Below are 19402 nucleotides of genomic sequence, written 5' to 3'. Positions count from 1 at the left end.
TGAGAAAACCATAATTCAAAAAGAGTCATGTACCAAAATGTTCATTGCAGCTCTATTTACAATAGCCCAGAGATGGAAACAACCTAAGTGTCCATCATCGGATGAATGGATAAAGAAGATGTGGCACATATATACAGAATCTTAATCTTAAATCCCAGCAAGTGAGATGCAGAGAAATAGCAGAAACACCACTGTGTCAGTGAGCTGGAGGGCATCCAGGGATGAGTAGGCATAAAGACCTGGGGATGGAGGCGAAGGAAGGGAACAGGCCCAAGGCTCGGGTGTGTGATCCCAAGAGCTCAGTTCGGGGGGGGGGGGGGGGCCAGAGTGAAGGCAAGATTTAGCAGGAGGAGGTTAGCCACTGGTGTGTGGAAGCCTGGGTTAAAGACTAGAAGGGGGTAGGGGGAACAGTCTGGAACTTTCCCTCCCCATAGGAGAATGCCAGGAGTGAGAGGGAGTGACTAGTCTAAGAAAGCTTCTGGATAAACCAGTCCTACCAAAGTAGGGAAGCAAGGAAGTCTGGGGGTCGAGTAACCAGAATGTCTAGACAGGTGTTTTGAGAGGAGAGGGACGGAAGTGTGTGAGGGAAAGAAAACTTGGAAATTCCTGGTTGTAAATGCCTCCTTCAGAGAACAAATTTTGAGAGCCAAAGCCAATCCCGCTGTCACCTCTTAACTTTCTCTGGTTTAATTTCGCAAAAAAAAACAGAGAGCTTAAGCAGTCCCAAGTCGTCCAGGAAAGGAGACGGTGGAATACGGCGCAAGGCGTATTGGCTATTAGCATGAACAAGTATTTTGCCTCATCATGGAAAGGGATATAAACCCTAACTGATAAGAACAGGTAATGTTGGTTGAGCCCTGTGTGCCGTGGGCTCGAGCATAGCTCATTTTAACAGGTAGTCACTCTGAGCATCCCCGCTTTACTGATGGAGAAGCAGGTTCAGGCAAGTTAGGGTTCACGCCCAAGTGGACAGAGTGAGTAAGTGATGGCGCCTGCATTGCAACCCCTCTAGAGCTTATGATTTTTCTTTTACCACCACTCGTATCTCTCGAGTTGAAAAATGGGGACAGTGATGATGATGATGATGATATGATAGTAGCTAACATATCCGACCAGCTTAAGATGAGAGATGACACAATTCTCACGGTGCACAGAGCACAGAAGTCTCTCAGCTGTTAACAGCCCACATTTACTGAGGGCTTATTACATGGCAGGCCCTGCGCTAAGCACTTTACATGGATTATCTCATTTAATCCCTGCAACACCCTATGAGATTGGAATTTCTAAGTTTCACAGAGAAGGAAACTCCTAACAAGGTTAAGTAACACACCTGTGGTTGTAGACGAAGCAGAAAGTGGGTTTCAGCCCAGCATCAATTCCGCAGCCTTTGTGGGTAGCAACTACCCTGCCTCCCCATTAGCCGTGAAGCCCACCACCGTCTTCCCTGGATTACTTCCTTCTCCAGCCTCCCCGGCCTACACCCCGTCGTCTCAGTCTCTCCCTTCTCCCACCCCCTTGGTCTTTCACATCTGTACAGCTGACCTAGCATCTTATTAACTATCCCTGCATCCTCTCATTGCCTGGGGTTCACAGTCTAAGGTAGCAGAACCGCCATACATACTGTCACAGGGATGGGCCACTCCCTGCTGTCAGTGTAAGCCTCGTCTGCCTGGCCAGACCCTCTGCTCTCGAAGGCAGAAACAAGGCTTATTCAAGTGTCTTAGCCCTCGTCGTGTCTGGCGTGGGACCAGTCTGTTTACTGTCCATGCAGTAAATTCTTCCTTTTTTTTAAAGCCTGATTGAGTTTATTTTTTAATTTTTATTTATAAATTTATTTATTTATTTATTTATTTTTGGCTGCGTTGGGTCTTCATTGCGGTGCGCGGGCTTCTCATTGTGGCTTCTCTTGTTACACAGAGCACGGGCTCTAGGCGCGCGGGCTTCAGTAGTTGTGACGCACGGGCTTAGTTGCTCCGCGGCAAGTGGGATCTTCCCAGACCAGGACTTGAACCCGTGTCCCCTGCATTGGCAGGCAGATTCTTAACCATCGCGCCACCAGGGAAGCCCACGCAATAAATTCTGTTGCTTGGAGGACTGATTGAAAGGAGGGAGAAAGGAGTTGAGGAGAGGGTGAGTCAGAGAGCCTCTCTGGGTCACCTTCTGCAGCTCGGCACTGGGGTGGCGCTCAAAGTCTTAACGGGGACCCCAGAGCCCCAAAAGCCCAGCCTCTGCCCACTCTACCTCCAGTCCATCACTCATAACGTGAAGATATGCGGCTTTCTTTTCTGTTCCTCACACCATCATCCCTACCCAAAGCCTTTGTACTGGCTGTTCCTGTTGCTTCCCACCATCTGGTCTCCCCTCCAAGATCACCTCCTCCGAGAAGCTTCCCTTGCTTCCCTTGACTGCCCTGCCCCACCCCACCCTTACACGTAATCCCACTACCCTGTTGTACTTTTCTGAATACCATGAGTCTCTGAAACGATCCTGTGGATGCATTTTCTGGTTGGGGTGTCTCCCTGACGGGAGCGTAGGGCAAGGTCCTGTCTGTCTCGTCCACTTCTGTAGCTGGGTGTTTGCTCCGATTCAGCTGTGGTTCATGTGCTCAGCCGTCCTCACCAACTATGAGATGGTGATTTTTTTTTCATCCCCAGATTCGTTTAAGGAATGAATGAAGGTGTTTGCACCAGACCGAATTAAAGGGAGGAAGGAGAATTGCAAAGATGGCACTTTCTTCCGGCCACCCCAGCCTTGCAGGTGTGGGCTGCTTAGCGCTGGGGCTCTGCCGAGGTCCGGTGGCGGCGTGTCCTCAGGAGTTGTGTAATCCTGAGCTATGGGAACTATGCGTGTGAAACACCCCGGGGCGGGAAGAACCGGCCTGGCCATTGTGCCTGGGCTGGGAGGAGAGGTTCGGCTGAAAGTTTGGACAGTTCTTGGCATGCAGTCTGCAGGGCCCTTTAGAAAGCCATCCCGCCCAGTTGGCCCTCGGAGAGAGCACGGTCTGGGGGGGCCAGCATCCCGCTGGACGGCGATAAAGAGGTTACTGTGGGAAGCGTTCAGATTGCTCGGGAAGCACTAGGAACATGAAAGATATGTTATGCGTTCTTCAGTCCCAAGAGAATCACCACCCAGTGTTAGACTTGGCAAAAGGCTTTCTGCTCCTTCTCTGAGCTGCCTCCTTAGAAAAGACGCGCTGTCTGAATACTGAATGCCAGCCGTGGCGATGTGGAGCTGGAAAGAGGACGAGGGGCCTGCGTTCCTGGACAGGTGATCCCACAGAACCCTACCTGTCTCCAAGGCAACACATCCGGGCCCCTTTTTTTCCAAGAGAGCCTGTTGTGAAACATTCAGGAATGTTTGTGTTCCTTCAGAGATTTGTAACTAAGAAGAGGCAGAGCTAGTTCTCTTTTGGCGCTCTTCCCTCCTTCCCTCTCACCCCTCCGGCATTTGGGTCATTTGATTTCGCGATCTGGGTTTTCAGCAGCCCAGGACTTGGAGGCTGGAGGAAGGGACTGTACCGGGCTGGACTGGGGTGAATCGCTTCAACAGGGGCTGGGGGCTGGGAGTTGCAGGCAGGCCCCCAAGTCCTGGCCACATCTGAAAGCAGACATCTCTTCCCAGCTCACATTCTTGGCGCTTGCCCAAGGGGAAGCACTGCAGGCCAGAGAAGCACCCACAGTTTCCCAGGGGAGACTGGTTTAAACGGACAGTTCCTCTCTCTGGGAAGAGGAGTGTGTGCACATGTATATATATGTGTGTGTGTGTGTGTTTAAATCCTTGTGCAGCTAAAAACGCTTCTCTTCATCCTTATTCTCTGAATGACACGTCTCTGCACACTGAATAATTCATCTCCCTCTTGGCATTTGTTCCAGAGAGAATCTCGCTGTCCAGATTTCTTGTAAGTTGCATAGTCTTCCAATAGAAGCTTTTCTCTTTCCCATGGAAGAGCTCTGGGAGTCTGGATATCAGCCCTCTGGGTTTTTTTTCCATGATCGCTTTGAAGGGAAGCCTGAATATCAAACCCAAAGCCTTCCTTTCTCCTTTTGCCCCCCTCTGTCTCACATTGGGTCCTCTGGATTCCCTCTTCTTTATCCCTGTGGGGCACGATGTCTGTGTTCACTGCAGGCAGGAATCAGCATCACAGCCCCGGTAGGATATCCAGTGTCGGGTACATTACTGATACTTGTATCTAACATTTACTTCAGGTCTGGCTTCTTGATGTCCAAGGCTGGAACAATCAGTGGAGTTAATGGTTTTCTGGAAAAGTGATGCATTTTGGGTGTTTTAGACCTGCCGCTTCTCCCTCAGTCCCCATCCTCACACACAGAGCTCAGTGAATCCCTTGTCGTGGTAACTGTGAAACAGCTGTCTTTTCATGAAGCAGTCGTGCATTATCCCAGTGTATTGAGTAGCTTTGCACCAAGATATAGAAAGAATACTGAAGTTGCAAACAGGACGCAGCTTGGGTACCTTCTGCCTGCTTCAGATTTCCCCCCTGCCCAGCTTCATCATCTGTATCTTGGGTATAGCTTCCTTTGTGTTCCAGATTGTTCTGAGACTCCGTTGGTCTTGTCAGTTTTTATTAGCAAAGCTCAGGTTCTGTAGTCAGGCAATGGGGCTTCAGGTTATACCTCTGGTGTTTGCCAGCTCTGTGGCGTTGGGTGTGTTTTCTCACTGGTAAAATAGAGGAAGAGTGCCTGTGGCCCAGAGAAGGAACATGATATGTACGTAACTTGTTTTCTAGGCCTAGATTTAGCCATTATTAAATATTTTTAATTCCAGCTGATACAGGAATATTACAGAGAAACTAGTTAAAAAAATGATTAGAAAGGAAAAAGTTAAATTATGTTAAAATCCCTATACCAAGATAGCATTTTAATGCATATCTTTCCAGTTCCTCTTCTATAAACATATACATATTTTAGGCAAAATGTCATATACTGTAACAGTATCCTGTAGCTTTTTTTCCTTAATAGATCTTTATTGGAGTATAATTGCTTCACAATAACTGTGTTAGTTTCTGTTGCACAACAAAGTGAATCAGCCATACGCATACACATGTCCCCATATCCCCTCCCTCTTGAGCCTCCCTCCCGCCCTCCCTATCCCACCCCTCTAGGTGGTCACAGAGCACCAAGCTGATCTCCCTGTGCTATGCGGCTGATTCCCACCAGCTATCTGTTTTACATTCGGTAGTGTATGTATGTCGATGCTACTCTCACTTAGCCCTGGCTTCACCCTCCCACCCCATGTCCTCAAGTCCATTCTCTATGTCTACCTCTTTATTCCTGCCCTGCAACTAGGTTCATCAGTACCTTTTTTTTTTCTTTTTTTAGATTCCATATATATGCGTTAGCATATGGTATTTGTTTTTCTTTTTCTGACTTAACTTCACTCTGTATGATAGACTCTAGGTCCATCCACCTCACTACAAATAACTCAATTTCATTTCTTTTTACAGCTGAGTGATATTCCATTGTATATATCTTGTTCAACAATGTTGCTTTTCCTCATAGTGTGTTAAGAGCATCCTTCCATGTTGGCAAAATATAGAACACACCATTATTTTTTGTTCTTAGGTATTCATTATTGTATTCACCCATTCCACAAATATTTATTGAGCACCGATCATGGGGCTTCTGTTGCTTAGATGCACCATTGATGAAATCATTTAATTCATCCCCAGGGAAGAATTTTGAAAGGTAATGATCCACACAGGGATTCAGGGAGCTGTGGAGAGGAGATGAATCTTTATCTTCTTGATTCTCTGGGTTGCAAAGTGTAACTAACAATATTCCCATCTCCCCAGCCAGGCTGGCAGGTGGGGCTTCTCAGGGCTGAGCCCAGGGAGAGGAATGAGTCAGTAACAAAGGTCTGACTGTGGTTGGCTCAGGCATTCCTGTTCCCTCCCAGATTTATCTGTCCTCAGTAATAGAGGCACTTGCCGTGGAGGAGTATGCCTCTGTATGGAGTTTTCCTTCAGAGGCATTTTCAAAGCTGTGTTAGATGAAATGATGTTGGATGAGATTTGGCCATTGGTCACTGGTCTTCATTTCTCCATAAGGAAGTGGGAACAAATCATTTACAGTAGTTTGAGGAAGAGGAGGAGTTACTGAGGGACATGGTCTTTTGTTTCTGAAGTCTGGGCGGGGCTTGGGGTGGAGCGGTGGAGTGGACTGAAGACAGCTTTGCAGAAACTTTATCCAGGTTGGCAAAGGTGCTCCTGAATGAAGTGCCTTCTGACCCGAGGAAACCACCTGTGTCTTCCCCACCTCTTCCTTCTTTTACTCCAAGACGGTGCCTCGTAATTTTGCGAGGGGCTCAGGAGATGCATTGAAGATGTCAACTTTCAAGAGAACCTTTCGGCTCACAGCAGGGGCTCTGAGGACAGAGTGCCTTGCTTGAAATCCCAGCTTTGTCATTGTTATGGACATCGAGAATGTTATTTAATCTTTCTTAGTCTCAGTTTCCCCTTCTGGGAAGCAGAGAAGAATGTTCTTTGAGCGTTCATTTGCACCAGCCTCTGCACTAAATGTTTTTACAAACATGACTTTATTTGACTTGACAACCTGGAGAGTTATTATTATCCCCACATTTCAGATAAAAGTACTGAGGCTCAGAGAGCGACTGTGCGATACTCGCACAGCTGGTAAGTGATACTTCTTGAATCCTTACTGGATAGGGCTTAGTCTGTTGCATATCATATACGCCTCTGCCCTCATCCTTTGTCTCCCACAATACAGCAGTAAATTACTGACCAACAGAAGCTTTGGGGCTATCCATTCCTTCAGTCAATAGATACTTTTATTAGCCTACCAGACCCTGGATATATAGTGGTCCATGAACACACCAGGTCTACCCACCAGGGGCTCTTTCAGTGTTTCTTTTTCCCCCACATACTTTGCTTTAAGCTTGATTTGGAGTGGGTTTAAGAGGGAAGGGGATTGCACAAGATGGGAGAGTCATTTCGTACGGCTTGGAGGGAAGTTCTTGATCAGGAATCCTAGACCCCGTCTCACTCATCTTTCCTCCTGTCCCATTGTACGTCAGTTTGCCAATCTGTCTAAGGAGTGTTGAAGCAGAGCCTTCCGGGCTTCCAGAACTGGGAGGGGATTGGGAGCAGACAGGAGAGGGGGAGTATTAGAATATGTATTTTAGGCAGATACAGCTATGGGGAAAACCCAAAGGGGCCGTCTGGGGGCGCCGTTCAGGCGGACTTTTGTGTACCTAGATTCCCGCCTCCCTGCACGCTGGCTAAAGTGCTTGACCAAGGGTTTATGGTGTTTTCCAGCCTTGAAAAACCTGTGTGTGTTTAGCTGGGTGATTTGTCTGTCTGTCCATCTGACTTAGCCACCGAGACTGGGTGATTACCACCACCTCACTCCCCACAGTATGGTGACTTAGAGGGTGGTTATCGCTAAAAGATCAGTTTGGCCTGGATTTTGCAGGGAAGGACAGCAGTGGGTACAGGCATTTGGGAATCGGCCCAGGAAGCAAAGAAATACGGCCAAACTCACAAGGAGGGAACATCTGCTATTCTAGATGCTGCAGTTAGCTAGCTTTCCAGAGGGGAAGTAGGTAGGACAGGCATGGGCTAGAGCCGGGGGGATGGCTGGGGCTGTGGTGGACAAGTGAACTGCAGGAGGAGCAGCCAGAGAGGGCTGGAGTTCGAGTCCGGAAGTAAGACTTGACCCTCGAGCCCTTTCCTGTGACCCCCCCTCACTTAGAGGTGCAGGAACAGAGGCCCAGAGAAAGCAGGTGACTTGCTCAAATCACTGCCCAGTTTGTGGCAAAGTTGGGAGCCGAGCACATTCCCCGCCTCCCTCCCAGGTGCTCCCATCCCGCTGCTCCAGTTATGCGTTCATCTTCCCAGGGGACAGCAGAGCTGGTGTCACAGTGCAAAGCTTCTAGATCTGGTGGGCCAGCGCAGAGGAGCAGGGAGGTTGAGAGCACCTACGTGTTGCGGGATCTTGGGGACCGTAGGCTGATGGAGTCTGTTTCTCCTCTCCCTTGCCAGGTACACCAAACCGCTCACCTTTGCTGACTGCATTAGTGATGAGTTGCCGCTGGGATGGGAAGAGGCGTACGACCCACAGGTTGGAGATTACTTCATAGACCACAACACCAGTAAGTTCCTGGCCGTCCTCCCTTCCCATCCCCTCTGCCCATCCCTCTGCCTCCTGCCCAGCCCCCCAAGTCTGGAAGAGCTACCAGCAGGGACTCATGAAGCCAGATTGTGTTTTGTTTCACGTAGAGTTAGACAGAGATGTCAATGTAGATATAGATAGATAATGTATGCTCATATATAAATAACAGTTCAGAAGGATTTTAAATAGAATCGAAAACTCCACCTCTCACAACCCATCTCCCCGCTTTTACAGAGGCAACCACTGCTATCAATTTCTCGTGTATCACTCCAGAAATTTCCCAGTCATGCGTGTTTATGTGTATATGTACATAGATTCTTTTTTTTCTTTTTTACCTATATTGATTTCCATGCATACAGATTTTTTTCATATAAGGTAGATGTGTCCTTGCCATTGCCAGACCATTTTGGAGCAGTCACTGCCCCCAAAGCAGGTCCCCAGCAGCCAGCATGCACACGTATGTGTCTGTCATGGAGTGGGCTGAGTGTATGTGCCTCTAGCCCATCACACCGTTCAGCCCACCCTCACATCGTATCTGTGCTCCAGGTATCCTGACCCAGAGTGAAGATTCTTAGTGTCTTTGTCTCTCTGACTATGAGGGAGGCATAGGTTGATACAGGCAGAAGCACGTTGTCTGACAGGTGGAAGAACCCAGGTCGAGGTACCCCAGCTGGGGAGAGTTGATGTGTATTGATTGGGGCCTCATCCGTCACGCACCTTCTCGACCAAGACTATTCCTGTCCTCGGAAGTTCGCTGCCCCATTTGTTCATGTGTACAGAGGAAAGAGGATGTTTCTGTCTCGCTCTCCACCTTCTGAACTGTGGGATTCCTTTTTGTCCTTTCAGGCAAGAGGAAAATGGGATGCAAAGGCATGTTTCTGAAGGTTGAGATTAGGGCACCAGATCCCAGTGGTCCCTGTTTCCTGAGCGTGTACTCTGCGCTGTGTGCTGGGAGAGGAACTGGAGAGACACCACTCATTCAATCATCCCAGCTTCCCTGTGGCATGCTAGGGTGATTATCCCCACCTTATAAATGGGACTCAGAGGTAGAAATCGACTGCTCAATGCTCAGAGTCAAAACATGGCAGAGCTGGGATTTGAACTGGTGCTGGGAGTGGAGTCGGGCTTCTCCATCCACCTCCTCCTCTGGGTTTCAGTAGCACCTGGTCATACCTCTGCTGTGCCCCTCATCGCTCTGTAGTATAACCATTCACCTACTGAGACTAGCTCTTCTAGAGCAGGACAGTGTCTAATTCATCTGTCTAGTCCCAGGCCTTTGCCTGGTAAGGCACTTAGTAGGTGTGCACTTGACCTTTGCTACATAGAAAAGGGCATACGTGCATGAACGCACGACCAAGTGGGTGAATGAGCAGACTGTTGTTGGCACCAAAGCATAGGAGAGTTTCTGAGAGACAGCTAATGGCATTAATTGCATTGTTGGTGGTAGCCGAGGTTTTTATTAGCATTCATGATTGCATACGGGATAATGAGAAGTAAATATGCCTAATTGAGTATGTATGGGGAATGAGGTTAATGCTTGGAGGGCTGCACGGTATGCTGGGTTAAACACTGATGTACAGGACCCCTAATCAGTCCTTTCCTGTTTGTAATTGCTGAGTGCATCCCCCTCATTAAAATCTGATGGTGGGAGTGAGATTTTCAGGTGCTTCTGGGAGTTGTTGGAGAGATAGAAGGACGGAGTATCACGCAGTGGCAGAGTTTATTCTGGAGGGGATGATGGCAGAAATGGGGGTATGTGTTGGGAGGTGAGTAAATGAGAATCACAGTAGGAAGAATTCTCTCTGCTAGTTTTACCAGCTATCGGGCTACTGGTTTTCTTTTGGCTGGAAGGTGCTCTCATTGGACGGAGGGTACCACCTCCGCAGACGGAGCCAGTGATACAGATGCGGTATGTGTGTGACCATCGAGGCCCAAGCCCTCAGAGCTGTGGGCTCAGACCAATCCTCTGTGTGTCCACTGACTGAAATTACTCTCTTAAGAGTTCTAGACACAATAGAATTGAGCAACAAATTAAATCCACCATCCAGCGTTCATTCATTCAGCAAATATTTATTGACCTCCTACAGTGTTCTAGGCACTGTTCTGGGAGCGTGGGGTACGTGAGAGTTCAAAATGGCAATGATCCTTATCCTTACAGAGCTTTCATCTTGGCAGGAGAAACAGAAAATAAACGGAATAAGTAAGCAGATTATGTAGTATATTAGACAATGATCAGTGTTACGGGAAAAGGGGAAGCAGAGCATGGGGCTGAGGTGTGCTGGGGTGCCTTTGTGGGTGGCGGGCAAGGATAGTGGTAAAGGTCTTCAGGAAGAAGACCTTGTCGAGAAAATGAGATTTGAGCTAAGACTTGAAGGAGGTGGGGAGAGCATTTCAAGTAGAGAGAGCTGATCGAACGAAAACTCCACCGCGTGATCACATTTAGCTTGCTTGAGGGATGGCAAGGACGCAGGTGTGCATATAGCAGAATTTGTGAGGAAGCGGAGAGAAGGGTATCAGGCCAGCAGGGTGTGGGCAGTGGTCCACCTGAAGGGTTCAGGCTTTTATTCAACACGATGGGAGCCATTGGAAAATTTTAAGCAGATGAGTGGTGTGACCTGTTTTATGTCTTAAAAGGGTCACTCTGGCTGCTTTGCTGAGAATAGACCTTAGTGGAACAGGGGCAGAAGCAGGGAGACTTGTAAGAGATGATTGCAATAGTCCAGGTGACAAAGGACCGTGCCCCAGACCAAGGCCGTAGTGGTAGAGGTGGTGAAAAGTGGCCTGAAGCTGGAGGTATTTTCAAGACAGAGCCAACAAGCCTTCCTGATAGATTGCACATGGGGTGTGAAAGAACGGGATAAATGAGCCTCTCTGGGCCTGAGCAGCTGGCAGGATGGAGTTGCCATTTATTGGATGGAGAAAACTGCAGGAGGAGTGGGTTTAGGAAGGAGGACCAAGGGTTCATTGGGATGTGTCGCATCTTCCATACCTGTTATACACCTGAGAGAAGATGTCGCTGGTCAGTTTGATGTAGGAATATGGTGTTTGGAAAAGAGATCTGGGCTGAAGATGTGTATATGGGAGTTGTTGGCATATAGAGAGTATTAAAGACATGAAGCTGGATGGGATCACCAAAGGAATAAGTCAAGACAGAGAGAAGACATCAAAGAATGAGCCATGGGGTCCTCAGACAGGAGAAGGTACAGAGAAGAGGAAAACCAGTCATGATTCTGGGGAGTGATCGGAAAGGTGGGAAGGAAAGCGAGAGTGTCTTGGCAGCCATGTGAAGGAGGCATACCGAGGAGAGAGGTGTCAACCCCGTCGAATGCTTCTGACAGATCAAGTACGAAGAGGACTGAGAATTGACCGATAGATTTAGCAAACCCCTGTGACGCTGGTGACCCTGACTTGGAGGGCAGCTTTGGACAAGGACTGGGGGCAAAAGCCTGACTAGAGTCAGTCTAAAAAACAACGGAGGGGAGGCATTGGAAACAGCAAATATGGACAACTCTTTCCAAGATATAACCTTCTTTCATTATTTCATTTATCCGTATTCAGTTTTCCCACTGCCGTGTACATCCAGCATGATTAGATGGTTTTAATCAGTGATCAAGTTGTGTGTTCAGCTGTTTTCTCTTCATACTATGTCATGAATATTTGAGAGATGCTGCCTAGTCTTCATATTTGTCATTTTTAATGTATCAAATAGGTGTATTGATACATTTTAACACATAATGAGTGTACCATAATACCCCCCTATTGCTGACCTTGTGGGTCCTTTCCATTTGTTTGTTATAAATAAATAACACTAGGGAAGAATCTTTACGCATATTGCTTTTTTCTTCTATGATGCTTTCCTGGAGTTGTATTTCCAAATGTAGGATCGCTAAGTGAAAGATTATGAACACTTGTGAGACTTGTGGTACCTCTTCCTAGTTTGATAAGTATTTCTAAAAGATCGTATCAATCTGTATTGCCACAGCAATAAGGGTACTATTTTTCTCATACCTTCATCAGTCAGTATGGGGCTAGTTACTTTTCGATAAATTCATCACAGGTTTAAACTGTTACTTCATTGTTTTTCGTTTGCATTCATTTCCATACTAACAAGGATGGACGTTCTCCAGATGTTCAGCTGTTTTTAAGACAATTGTCGTTCAAGCCGTTAGAGAATTCAATAGTGTTAGTCACGTGGGTGCGCGTGTGGTGCGCGTAGAAAGCAGGCGTGTGATGGGTAGAGGCGGGGAGGTGAGGGATGTGTGAAGTGCGGTGAACGTGTGAGCTGTATGGAGCGTGATTGTGGAGTGTGTTTGTAGGTAGAGGTTTGGAGCCTGGGGGAGGCTGAAGAACTGGGTCTCAATGATGGCTGCGCCCAGTCGGCTAAATGTTTACTGGAAGTAGCTGCATTTTGGGGAGAGGGGGCATGAAGGGGAAGGGGATAGAGGGATGATGTTGTATGTAGCTGAGTTCGTGACATGCTGAATGATTAAACTCTGTCCATGTTTAGCTTTAATAAAAACAAGAACTCAAAAATAGTTGGCCAAGGACATCTCTAAGAACCTGCCCAGGTGTAAAGTTATCTATTCTGGTGAGGTGGACTTAAGGAAGTGGAGCATCAGCAGAAGCGGCTGGTCTTGGGAGGATCCCTCAGAGTGTGACCAGTTCAGGATGAACAGCAGTTAGCACAGCTCCTTACAGCCACCTAGGGAGCTGTCCCCAAAGGACAGTCTTTTCAAGAGTTGTTAGTACAACTGGTATCCACGTGGAAAAAAATACATTTCCACTTCTACCCCTGCCTCACACCATATGTAAAAATAAATTCAGAATGGACCACAGACCTCAACATAAAAGCTAAGACTATGGGCTTCCCTGGTGGCGTAGTGGTTGAGAGTCTGCCTGCCGATGCATGGGACACGGGTTCGTGCCCCAGTCCGGGAAGGTCCCACATGCAGCGGAGCGGCTGGGCCCGTGAGCCATGGCCGCTGAGCCTGCACGTCCGGAGCCTGTGCTCCACAACGGGAGAGGCCACAAGAGTGAGAGGCCCGCGTACCGCAAAAAAAAAAAAAAAAAAAGCTAAGACTAGAACACTTCGAGAAGGAGACTAAGGAGAAAATCTGCAAGATTTTAGGGTAGGCAAAGGTTTTTTGGACAAGGCACAGAAAGCACTAAGCATACAAGAAAAAAGTAATAATTGGACTTCATTGAATTAAAACTTCTGCTCTTCAAAAGACCATTAAGAAACTGAAAAAGCAAGCTACATATAAGGAGAAAATATTTGCAATACATATATCTGACAACAGATCCGTAACAAGAATATAAAAAGAACCCTTACACCTTAATAGTAAGAAGCCCAACAACACAATAAAAAGTATGAGCAAAAGATTTAAATAGACACTTCACTAAAGAAGACATACAAGTGGCCAAGAAACACATAAAAATATGCTTTACATAATCAGTCATTAGGGAAATAGGAATTAAATCTACAATGAGGTACGACTATACACCCACTGTAATGACTAAAATGAAAAGGATTGACAGTACCAGTGGTTGGTGAGGAGGTGGAGGAACTGGAACTCTAATTCACTACTAGTGAGGATGTAAATCAGAACAACCATTTTGGAAAACAGTTTTTTAGTTTCTTATAAAATTCAACATATAATTAACACACAAGCCAACAGTTCCACCCCTAGATAGTTTTACCTAAGCAAAATGCAGACATTGCAAAGACTTGTGCATGCATGTTCATTACAGCCTTATTCATAATAATCTCAAACAGCAACCCAAAAGTTTATCAAAAAGTGAATTATGCTGTGTTCATGCAATAGACTGTTATTCCACAATAACAAAAAATGGACGACTGATACAACCTAAATGAGTCTCAAAAGCCTTATGCCAAGTGAAGGAGGTGAGATCCAAAGAGCACATACTGCTTGATTCCATTGTCATGAAGTTCTAAGACAGAACCGGAGGGAGGAAGTGGGTGGGAGTGACTGGCACAGGACTGCAGGGTAAAGGAACCATTTACACATTGATAACAAGTGGTAGTTTGTGGTGTCTGCGTTTGTCAAAACATATCCAAGTCTACACTTTAGACGATTGCGCTTCATTGTATTTAAATTACGCCTTAATAAAGGTGATTTAAACAGTGTATTGATGCCCACTTAATACTGCAGACCAATTAAATGGAAATCTCTGGGGTAATTTCCAACAGGCAACCAGGTTGAAACCAGTGTTCTGGTGTGGGGTTGTGGGTTGTTTGTCTGCCTGTGCATCCATCTATCCGTGTTGGTTTGTGCTACAGAAGAAAGCCTGGGTCACCAAAAATGGTAGCCAAGCCAGCCTTCAATTAAGCCTCTCACGTGCTTTTATGCTCCAAGGAGCGCGGCCTCCAAAGGGAGGACGCCACTCTCAGATTAAACCCAGAGCACCATGGGGAGGATCCATCCAGGGGTGCCCCAGGGCAGTTGTCAGGGACCCAGCATTTCACCTAGCCCTCTGGCAGGTGATTCTATCTGGAGCCCAGCATCGCACCTGCCAGCCTTGCCTGCCACCTTCAGTGACTGCTCAGCCCACCCGTGTTGTCACCTCTTAGCAGGTGATATGTTGAAATTGTTTGGGGAACTTTGCGGGTCACCATTGCCTCCTTCCCACCCCCAGAGATCCTGATTTAATTGGTCCAGGGGTGGGGTCTGAGCATCGGGATCTAAAAAATTTCCCCCAGTGATTTTACTATGCAAACAGGCGTTCTTGGACATGGGCTGCACAGCAGTTACCTGGCGAAGCTTAAAACTGCCAATGCCTGGGCCCTACTCTTGGAAACTCTGAGGTTAAGTGTTCTGGGGGCAGAATTCAGGCTTTTGTTTTTATTTTTGTTTTTTGAAGCTCCATAGCTAATTATAATATGCTGAGTGGACCCAGTGTACTGGATGAAGTACCAACCTTTTTTTTTTTTTTTTTTAAAGCAATTTTGCTGAGAGTCTCGGAGAAAAAGGCAGTCTCATAAGGCTGTCTGTGAGGATAAAAATTGGTACAACCTTTGGGATGATAATTTGGTAGTGTCTGTTAAAATTTAAGATGTGTATACCCACTGACCCAGTAGTTCCTCTTTTAAGGAATTCCTCTTTTTACACTACAGAATTAATAATAGCACACGTTCATAGAAGTATGTTTTTAAGAATCCTCACTACAACATTGGTTGTGGTAGCAAAAGAACTGAAAACAATCCGGATGTTTCCTGGTAGTGGTCTGGGAGACCACTAAAGCCCTATCATAAATAAATCTTAGCACCATACCATGGAATACTATGCAACCATTTAAATGATTGAGGTAAGTAAAAAATAAAAATGAATAAGTAAAAACAGTGGTACAAATGAAAAACAAGGATAAATTAAAAATTGAGGTAAATCTTTATGTACCTACAAGGGAAAATGAACACGATATATCATTTGGAGATGAAAGCAAATTGCAGACCAATATATACATGACATGGGCCACTTTACATTAAAAATAAATGTGTGTGTGTAGATATGTATGTATAAACAGGTTTGTATATAATCATAGGGCAATATCTGTTAGTGTGTGAGACTCCTAACGGCAGTTACCTCTAGGATGTAGGATTGGAGAGATTTAAACTCTCATTTCTTACTTTACGAATTTGCAATGGTGGAATTGTGAGATTTTTCTTTTTTTTGTATTTTTCAATATTTTTCCCCAAAATGTAAATTTTTAAACATACGACAAACTTTAAAAAACATCTTCACCCTGGCCATGTTTCTTTTCTTTTCTGTGGCCCGTGTCAGCCAGAAGTGCGGGACCCCTGAGGGGAACCCAGGAGTCCCTAACCCTGAGGGAAGCCACATCTGCTGATGGGAAATGGGACCCCACAGTCTTTCAGCCCAGCTTTGTAAATTCTCTCCTCCCGCTTTTTTTCTTCTCTTGCAAGTGTTCCTCCATCTTACTTGGTTGAAGAGTTGCAAAGCTTTCTTTGTGGGAAGCAATTTTTGGCCCCTGCCGGCCATCTTCACACCTTGTTTTCTTTCCCAGAAAAAGGGAGGAGGAGAGCTTGAAGAATTGAATAGTTTTGGCTTTACTCTCACCATCATTTGTTTACTTTACCTGGGTGTAAGTACACTACAGCTTCCCGGGAAGCAGTGAGGCAGGGCCCATTATCCTCTTTTATAATTAGAAAAGTAGACTCAGAGAGGTCAAGCAGCCTGCCCATTGTAACACAGTGATTATTGGCAGGCATGAGAACGTGGCCCTGCTATCTCTTGGATTATTCTTCCCGTCTCTTCTTTCTTTCATTGGAAATACTCATGGGGGCCTATTCAGGAGGATTGAGAGCTAAAGGGACTGCAGAAGGAGGTACAAACTCAAAGCCCTCAGGAGCCACACACATGACATAAATGAATGAAGCAGATAAATTGTGGACCCACAGTGGCCAGATCTTCTGAATGATCAAGAAAAACCAGACATCGGGATTTTAATGTATAAATCTCCTTGTTTTTACATACCAGTAATCCGTTCAAAATTAATAAAGTTCTTTGGGCTAAGCAAAACCTATCTACAGGCTGGATTCACCATATGGCTGTGATTATACAATTTCCGGTGTGTTAGTTGCCCCTTACCCCACCCACCAACTGGGAAATGACTGAGGAGTTGACAGTCAATGGGCATTGATACTTGGACATGGTTTTGACCTCTTTGACATCTGCTCAGCCGCCAGCTACCCTTTTTAAAAAATTTTTTTGTCTTCTGACTTTTTCCCAAGTTATCACTATACATATTTATTGTACACATAATTTTAAAAAATAAAAAAAGAATGAAGAAAAGGCATCCTACCATCAAGACATATCTGCTGTTGATAATTTGTTAAGTTTCCTCCTAATCTTTTTGAGAATGTATATATGTATTTTGATAAATACAAAATTATTTATGCAGTTTTGCACCCAGTACTTCTACTCACTTTTATATCATAAGCACCTTTCTGGTTTTTTTTAAATTTTTTTCGAAGACATTATTTTTAATGGCTGTTTTAGTGTATTATGTAAATATAGCATACTTATTTGAGCAGTTATTTCCTGTGTGACCTTGAGCAAGTCACTTAACCTCTTTATGTCTCAGTTTTCTCTTTTGTTTAATGGGGGTAATAAAAGAATCTTCCCTGTAGGGTTAATGTAATGATTGGAGGAGTAAATAGATGTAAAGTAATTAGAATAGTGCTTGGCATAGAGTAAACATTAAATAAGTGCTTGATGATTATTATGGTTTTGTACAAATGCATTTTTGCCTGAATTTATTGCTTTTTATAATAAATTACTACAGGAGAAATTATTGGACAAAGGATGTTAACGTTTTAAGGCTCTTGATTTTCATGGTCAGATAACCTTCTAGTAAGGCTGTTCTAATTTACATTTCCAACACAGTATTTCTTCATATCCTCTGAAATATCAGTTATTTTACTTTCCTTTACTCTTTGCCAAAGCGAATGACCTTAATAAGCGTCTATAATGTTGTTGAGCCTCTCTATCTAGATTAGAACTCATATCTGGCCCTTCCTCTGGCTGTTCTCAGACAGACTGACTTCAGGTTTGTAAACTGATCCTGGTTTGTGTGTGTGTGTGTGTGTGTGTGTGTGTGTGTGTGTGTTTGTTTGCTTAATCCAAAGGAAGAGTCTCTGTTGTTTAATAGGTAAGTTTAACCCATTCACATTTATTGTGATTTTCTACTTATTATGCTTTTTCTTTTCTGGTAGTAGATTCTACAGGCCACCAACTCAACAGACATTTGTGAGGTGCTAACCTAGGGTCTCTGGGGTCTGTTCTAGAAACCACTCAGATTGAGGATCCCCGGGTACAATGGCGGCGGGAGCAGGAGCACATGCTGAAGGATTACCTGGTGGTGGCCCAGGAGGCCCTGAGTGCACAAAAGGAGATCTACCAGGTGAAGCAGCAGCGCTTGGAGCTCGCGCAGCAGGAGTATCAACAGCTTCACGCCGTCTGGGAGCACAAGCTGGGCTCCCAGGTCAGCTGTGAGTACCTCCCCCGCCCCAGGACACCCACAAACACAACTACAGGGAAGAGGGAGTGGCCACACTGAGTCTTGCCTCTGTTGCCTCTCAGCGTTTCTCAGATCTACCTATTTTCGTTCATCTCCACTCCTTGTCCAAACCACCACCTTCTCTACTGTTTTCCGGCTCCTACTTGTGCTTTGCAATGATTCATCTACCATTTTCATTCCATTTCCGTTCATTCATTTGTCATCTCAAAATGCCAGACTTATTACCTGTCTTCTTATTGAAAGCCCTTCAGTGGCTGGGGGCAGTGGGGAGTTCTTGGTTAATGGATAGTTTCAGTTTGGGAAGATGAAAAAGTTCTGGAGATGGATGGTGGTGATGGCTGCACAACAGTACGAATGTCTTTAATGCCCCTGAGCTGTATATTTTAAAATGGTTAAAGTGGTAAGTTTTATGTTATGTGTATTTTGTCCCATTGCTCTTTCCATAGCCCACACAGTCACACGTGATCAGGCCCCTGCTGGCCACGCCCACCTCATTGCAGGCTCTCATTCACTAGGCTCCAGATGCGCTGAGTACGTACATCTCCTCTCGCCTGCCCTGCACCTTTCCACCTTGGGGCTTTTGAATTGCTGCTCCCCTGCCTAGGAAGCTTTTCTATTGGTCTGTTTGCACAGCTGGCTCCTTCTCACCCTTCCAGTCTCTTCCTTCAGGTCATGTCCTCTGAGAGGTTTGCTTCTGACATCCCCATCCACAGACTCCCTTCCCCAGCATTAGCCTCTGTAATGGCTCTCTGTTTATTTTGTTCATAACACGTATCACAGTATATCTGCTTATACGCTGCTGTCGGTATTTCTGAGTGGAGGAGATTTCCTGTCTCCCTGGTTTCTGCAGGAGGAGAAGAGGCGTGCCAGGGTCCCCAGTCCTCATTCCCAACATAGGGAGATGCCAGATCAGTAGCTTTCAAGGAGCCCGTTGACCTTTTCTGATGTGTTGAGGGTGTTTTTTTTTTTTGGTAATTTACCACTTTTTTTTTTAACTTTTTAGAAATTTTAAATTTTTTTAATAATATTTATTTTCTCTTATTTTTTATTTTTTTGGCTGCGTCAGCACGTGGGATCTTTGTTGAGGCATGCGGAATCTTTCATCGTGGTGCACGGGCTTCTCTCTAGCAGTGGTGTGCGGGTTTTCTCTCTCTAGTTGTGGCGTGCGGGCTCCAGAACGCAAGGGCTCTGTAGTT

The 19402-nt window shown here is 45.7% G+C and overlaps 1 protein-coding gene across 4 annotated transcripts in view; it reads left to right on the top strand.

The window, feature by feature from the left end:
- The window catches only part of WWC1 (WW and C2 domain containing 1), a 153089-nt gene that overhangs the window by 69272 nt on the left and 64415 nt on the right, over positions 1-19402 (top strand). For 3 of the 4 annotated variants that reach the window (XM_067732900.1, XM_067732899.1, XM_067732902.1), the window contains exons 2-3: positions 8018-8127; positions 17974-18177. In XM_067732900.1, coding sequence (XP_067589001.1) covers positions 8018-8127; positions 17974-18177 — 314 coding nt within the window. Of the gene's footprint in view, positions 1-7661; positions 7681-8017; positions 8128-17973; positions 18178-19402 lie in introns of those variants that run through there. The other variant, XM_067732901.1, reaches the window with a different exon arrangement.

This window comes from Pseudorca crassidens, chromosome 3, assembly GCF_039906515.1.
Source record: "Pseudorca crassidens isolate mPseCra1 chromosome 3, mPseCra1.hap1, whole genome shotgun sequence".
NCBI lineage: Eukaryota > Metazoa > Chordata > Mammalia > Artiodactyla > Delphinidae > Pseudorca > Pseudorca crassidens.
This window is presented reverse-complemented; position numbering and strand designations above follow the sequence as displayed.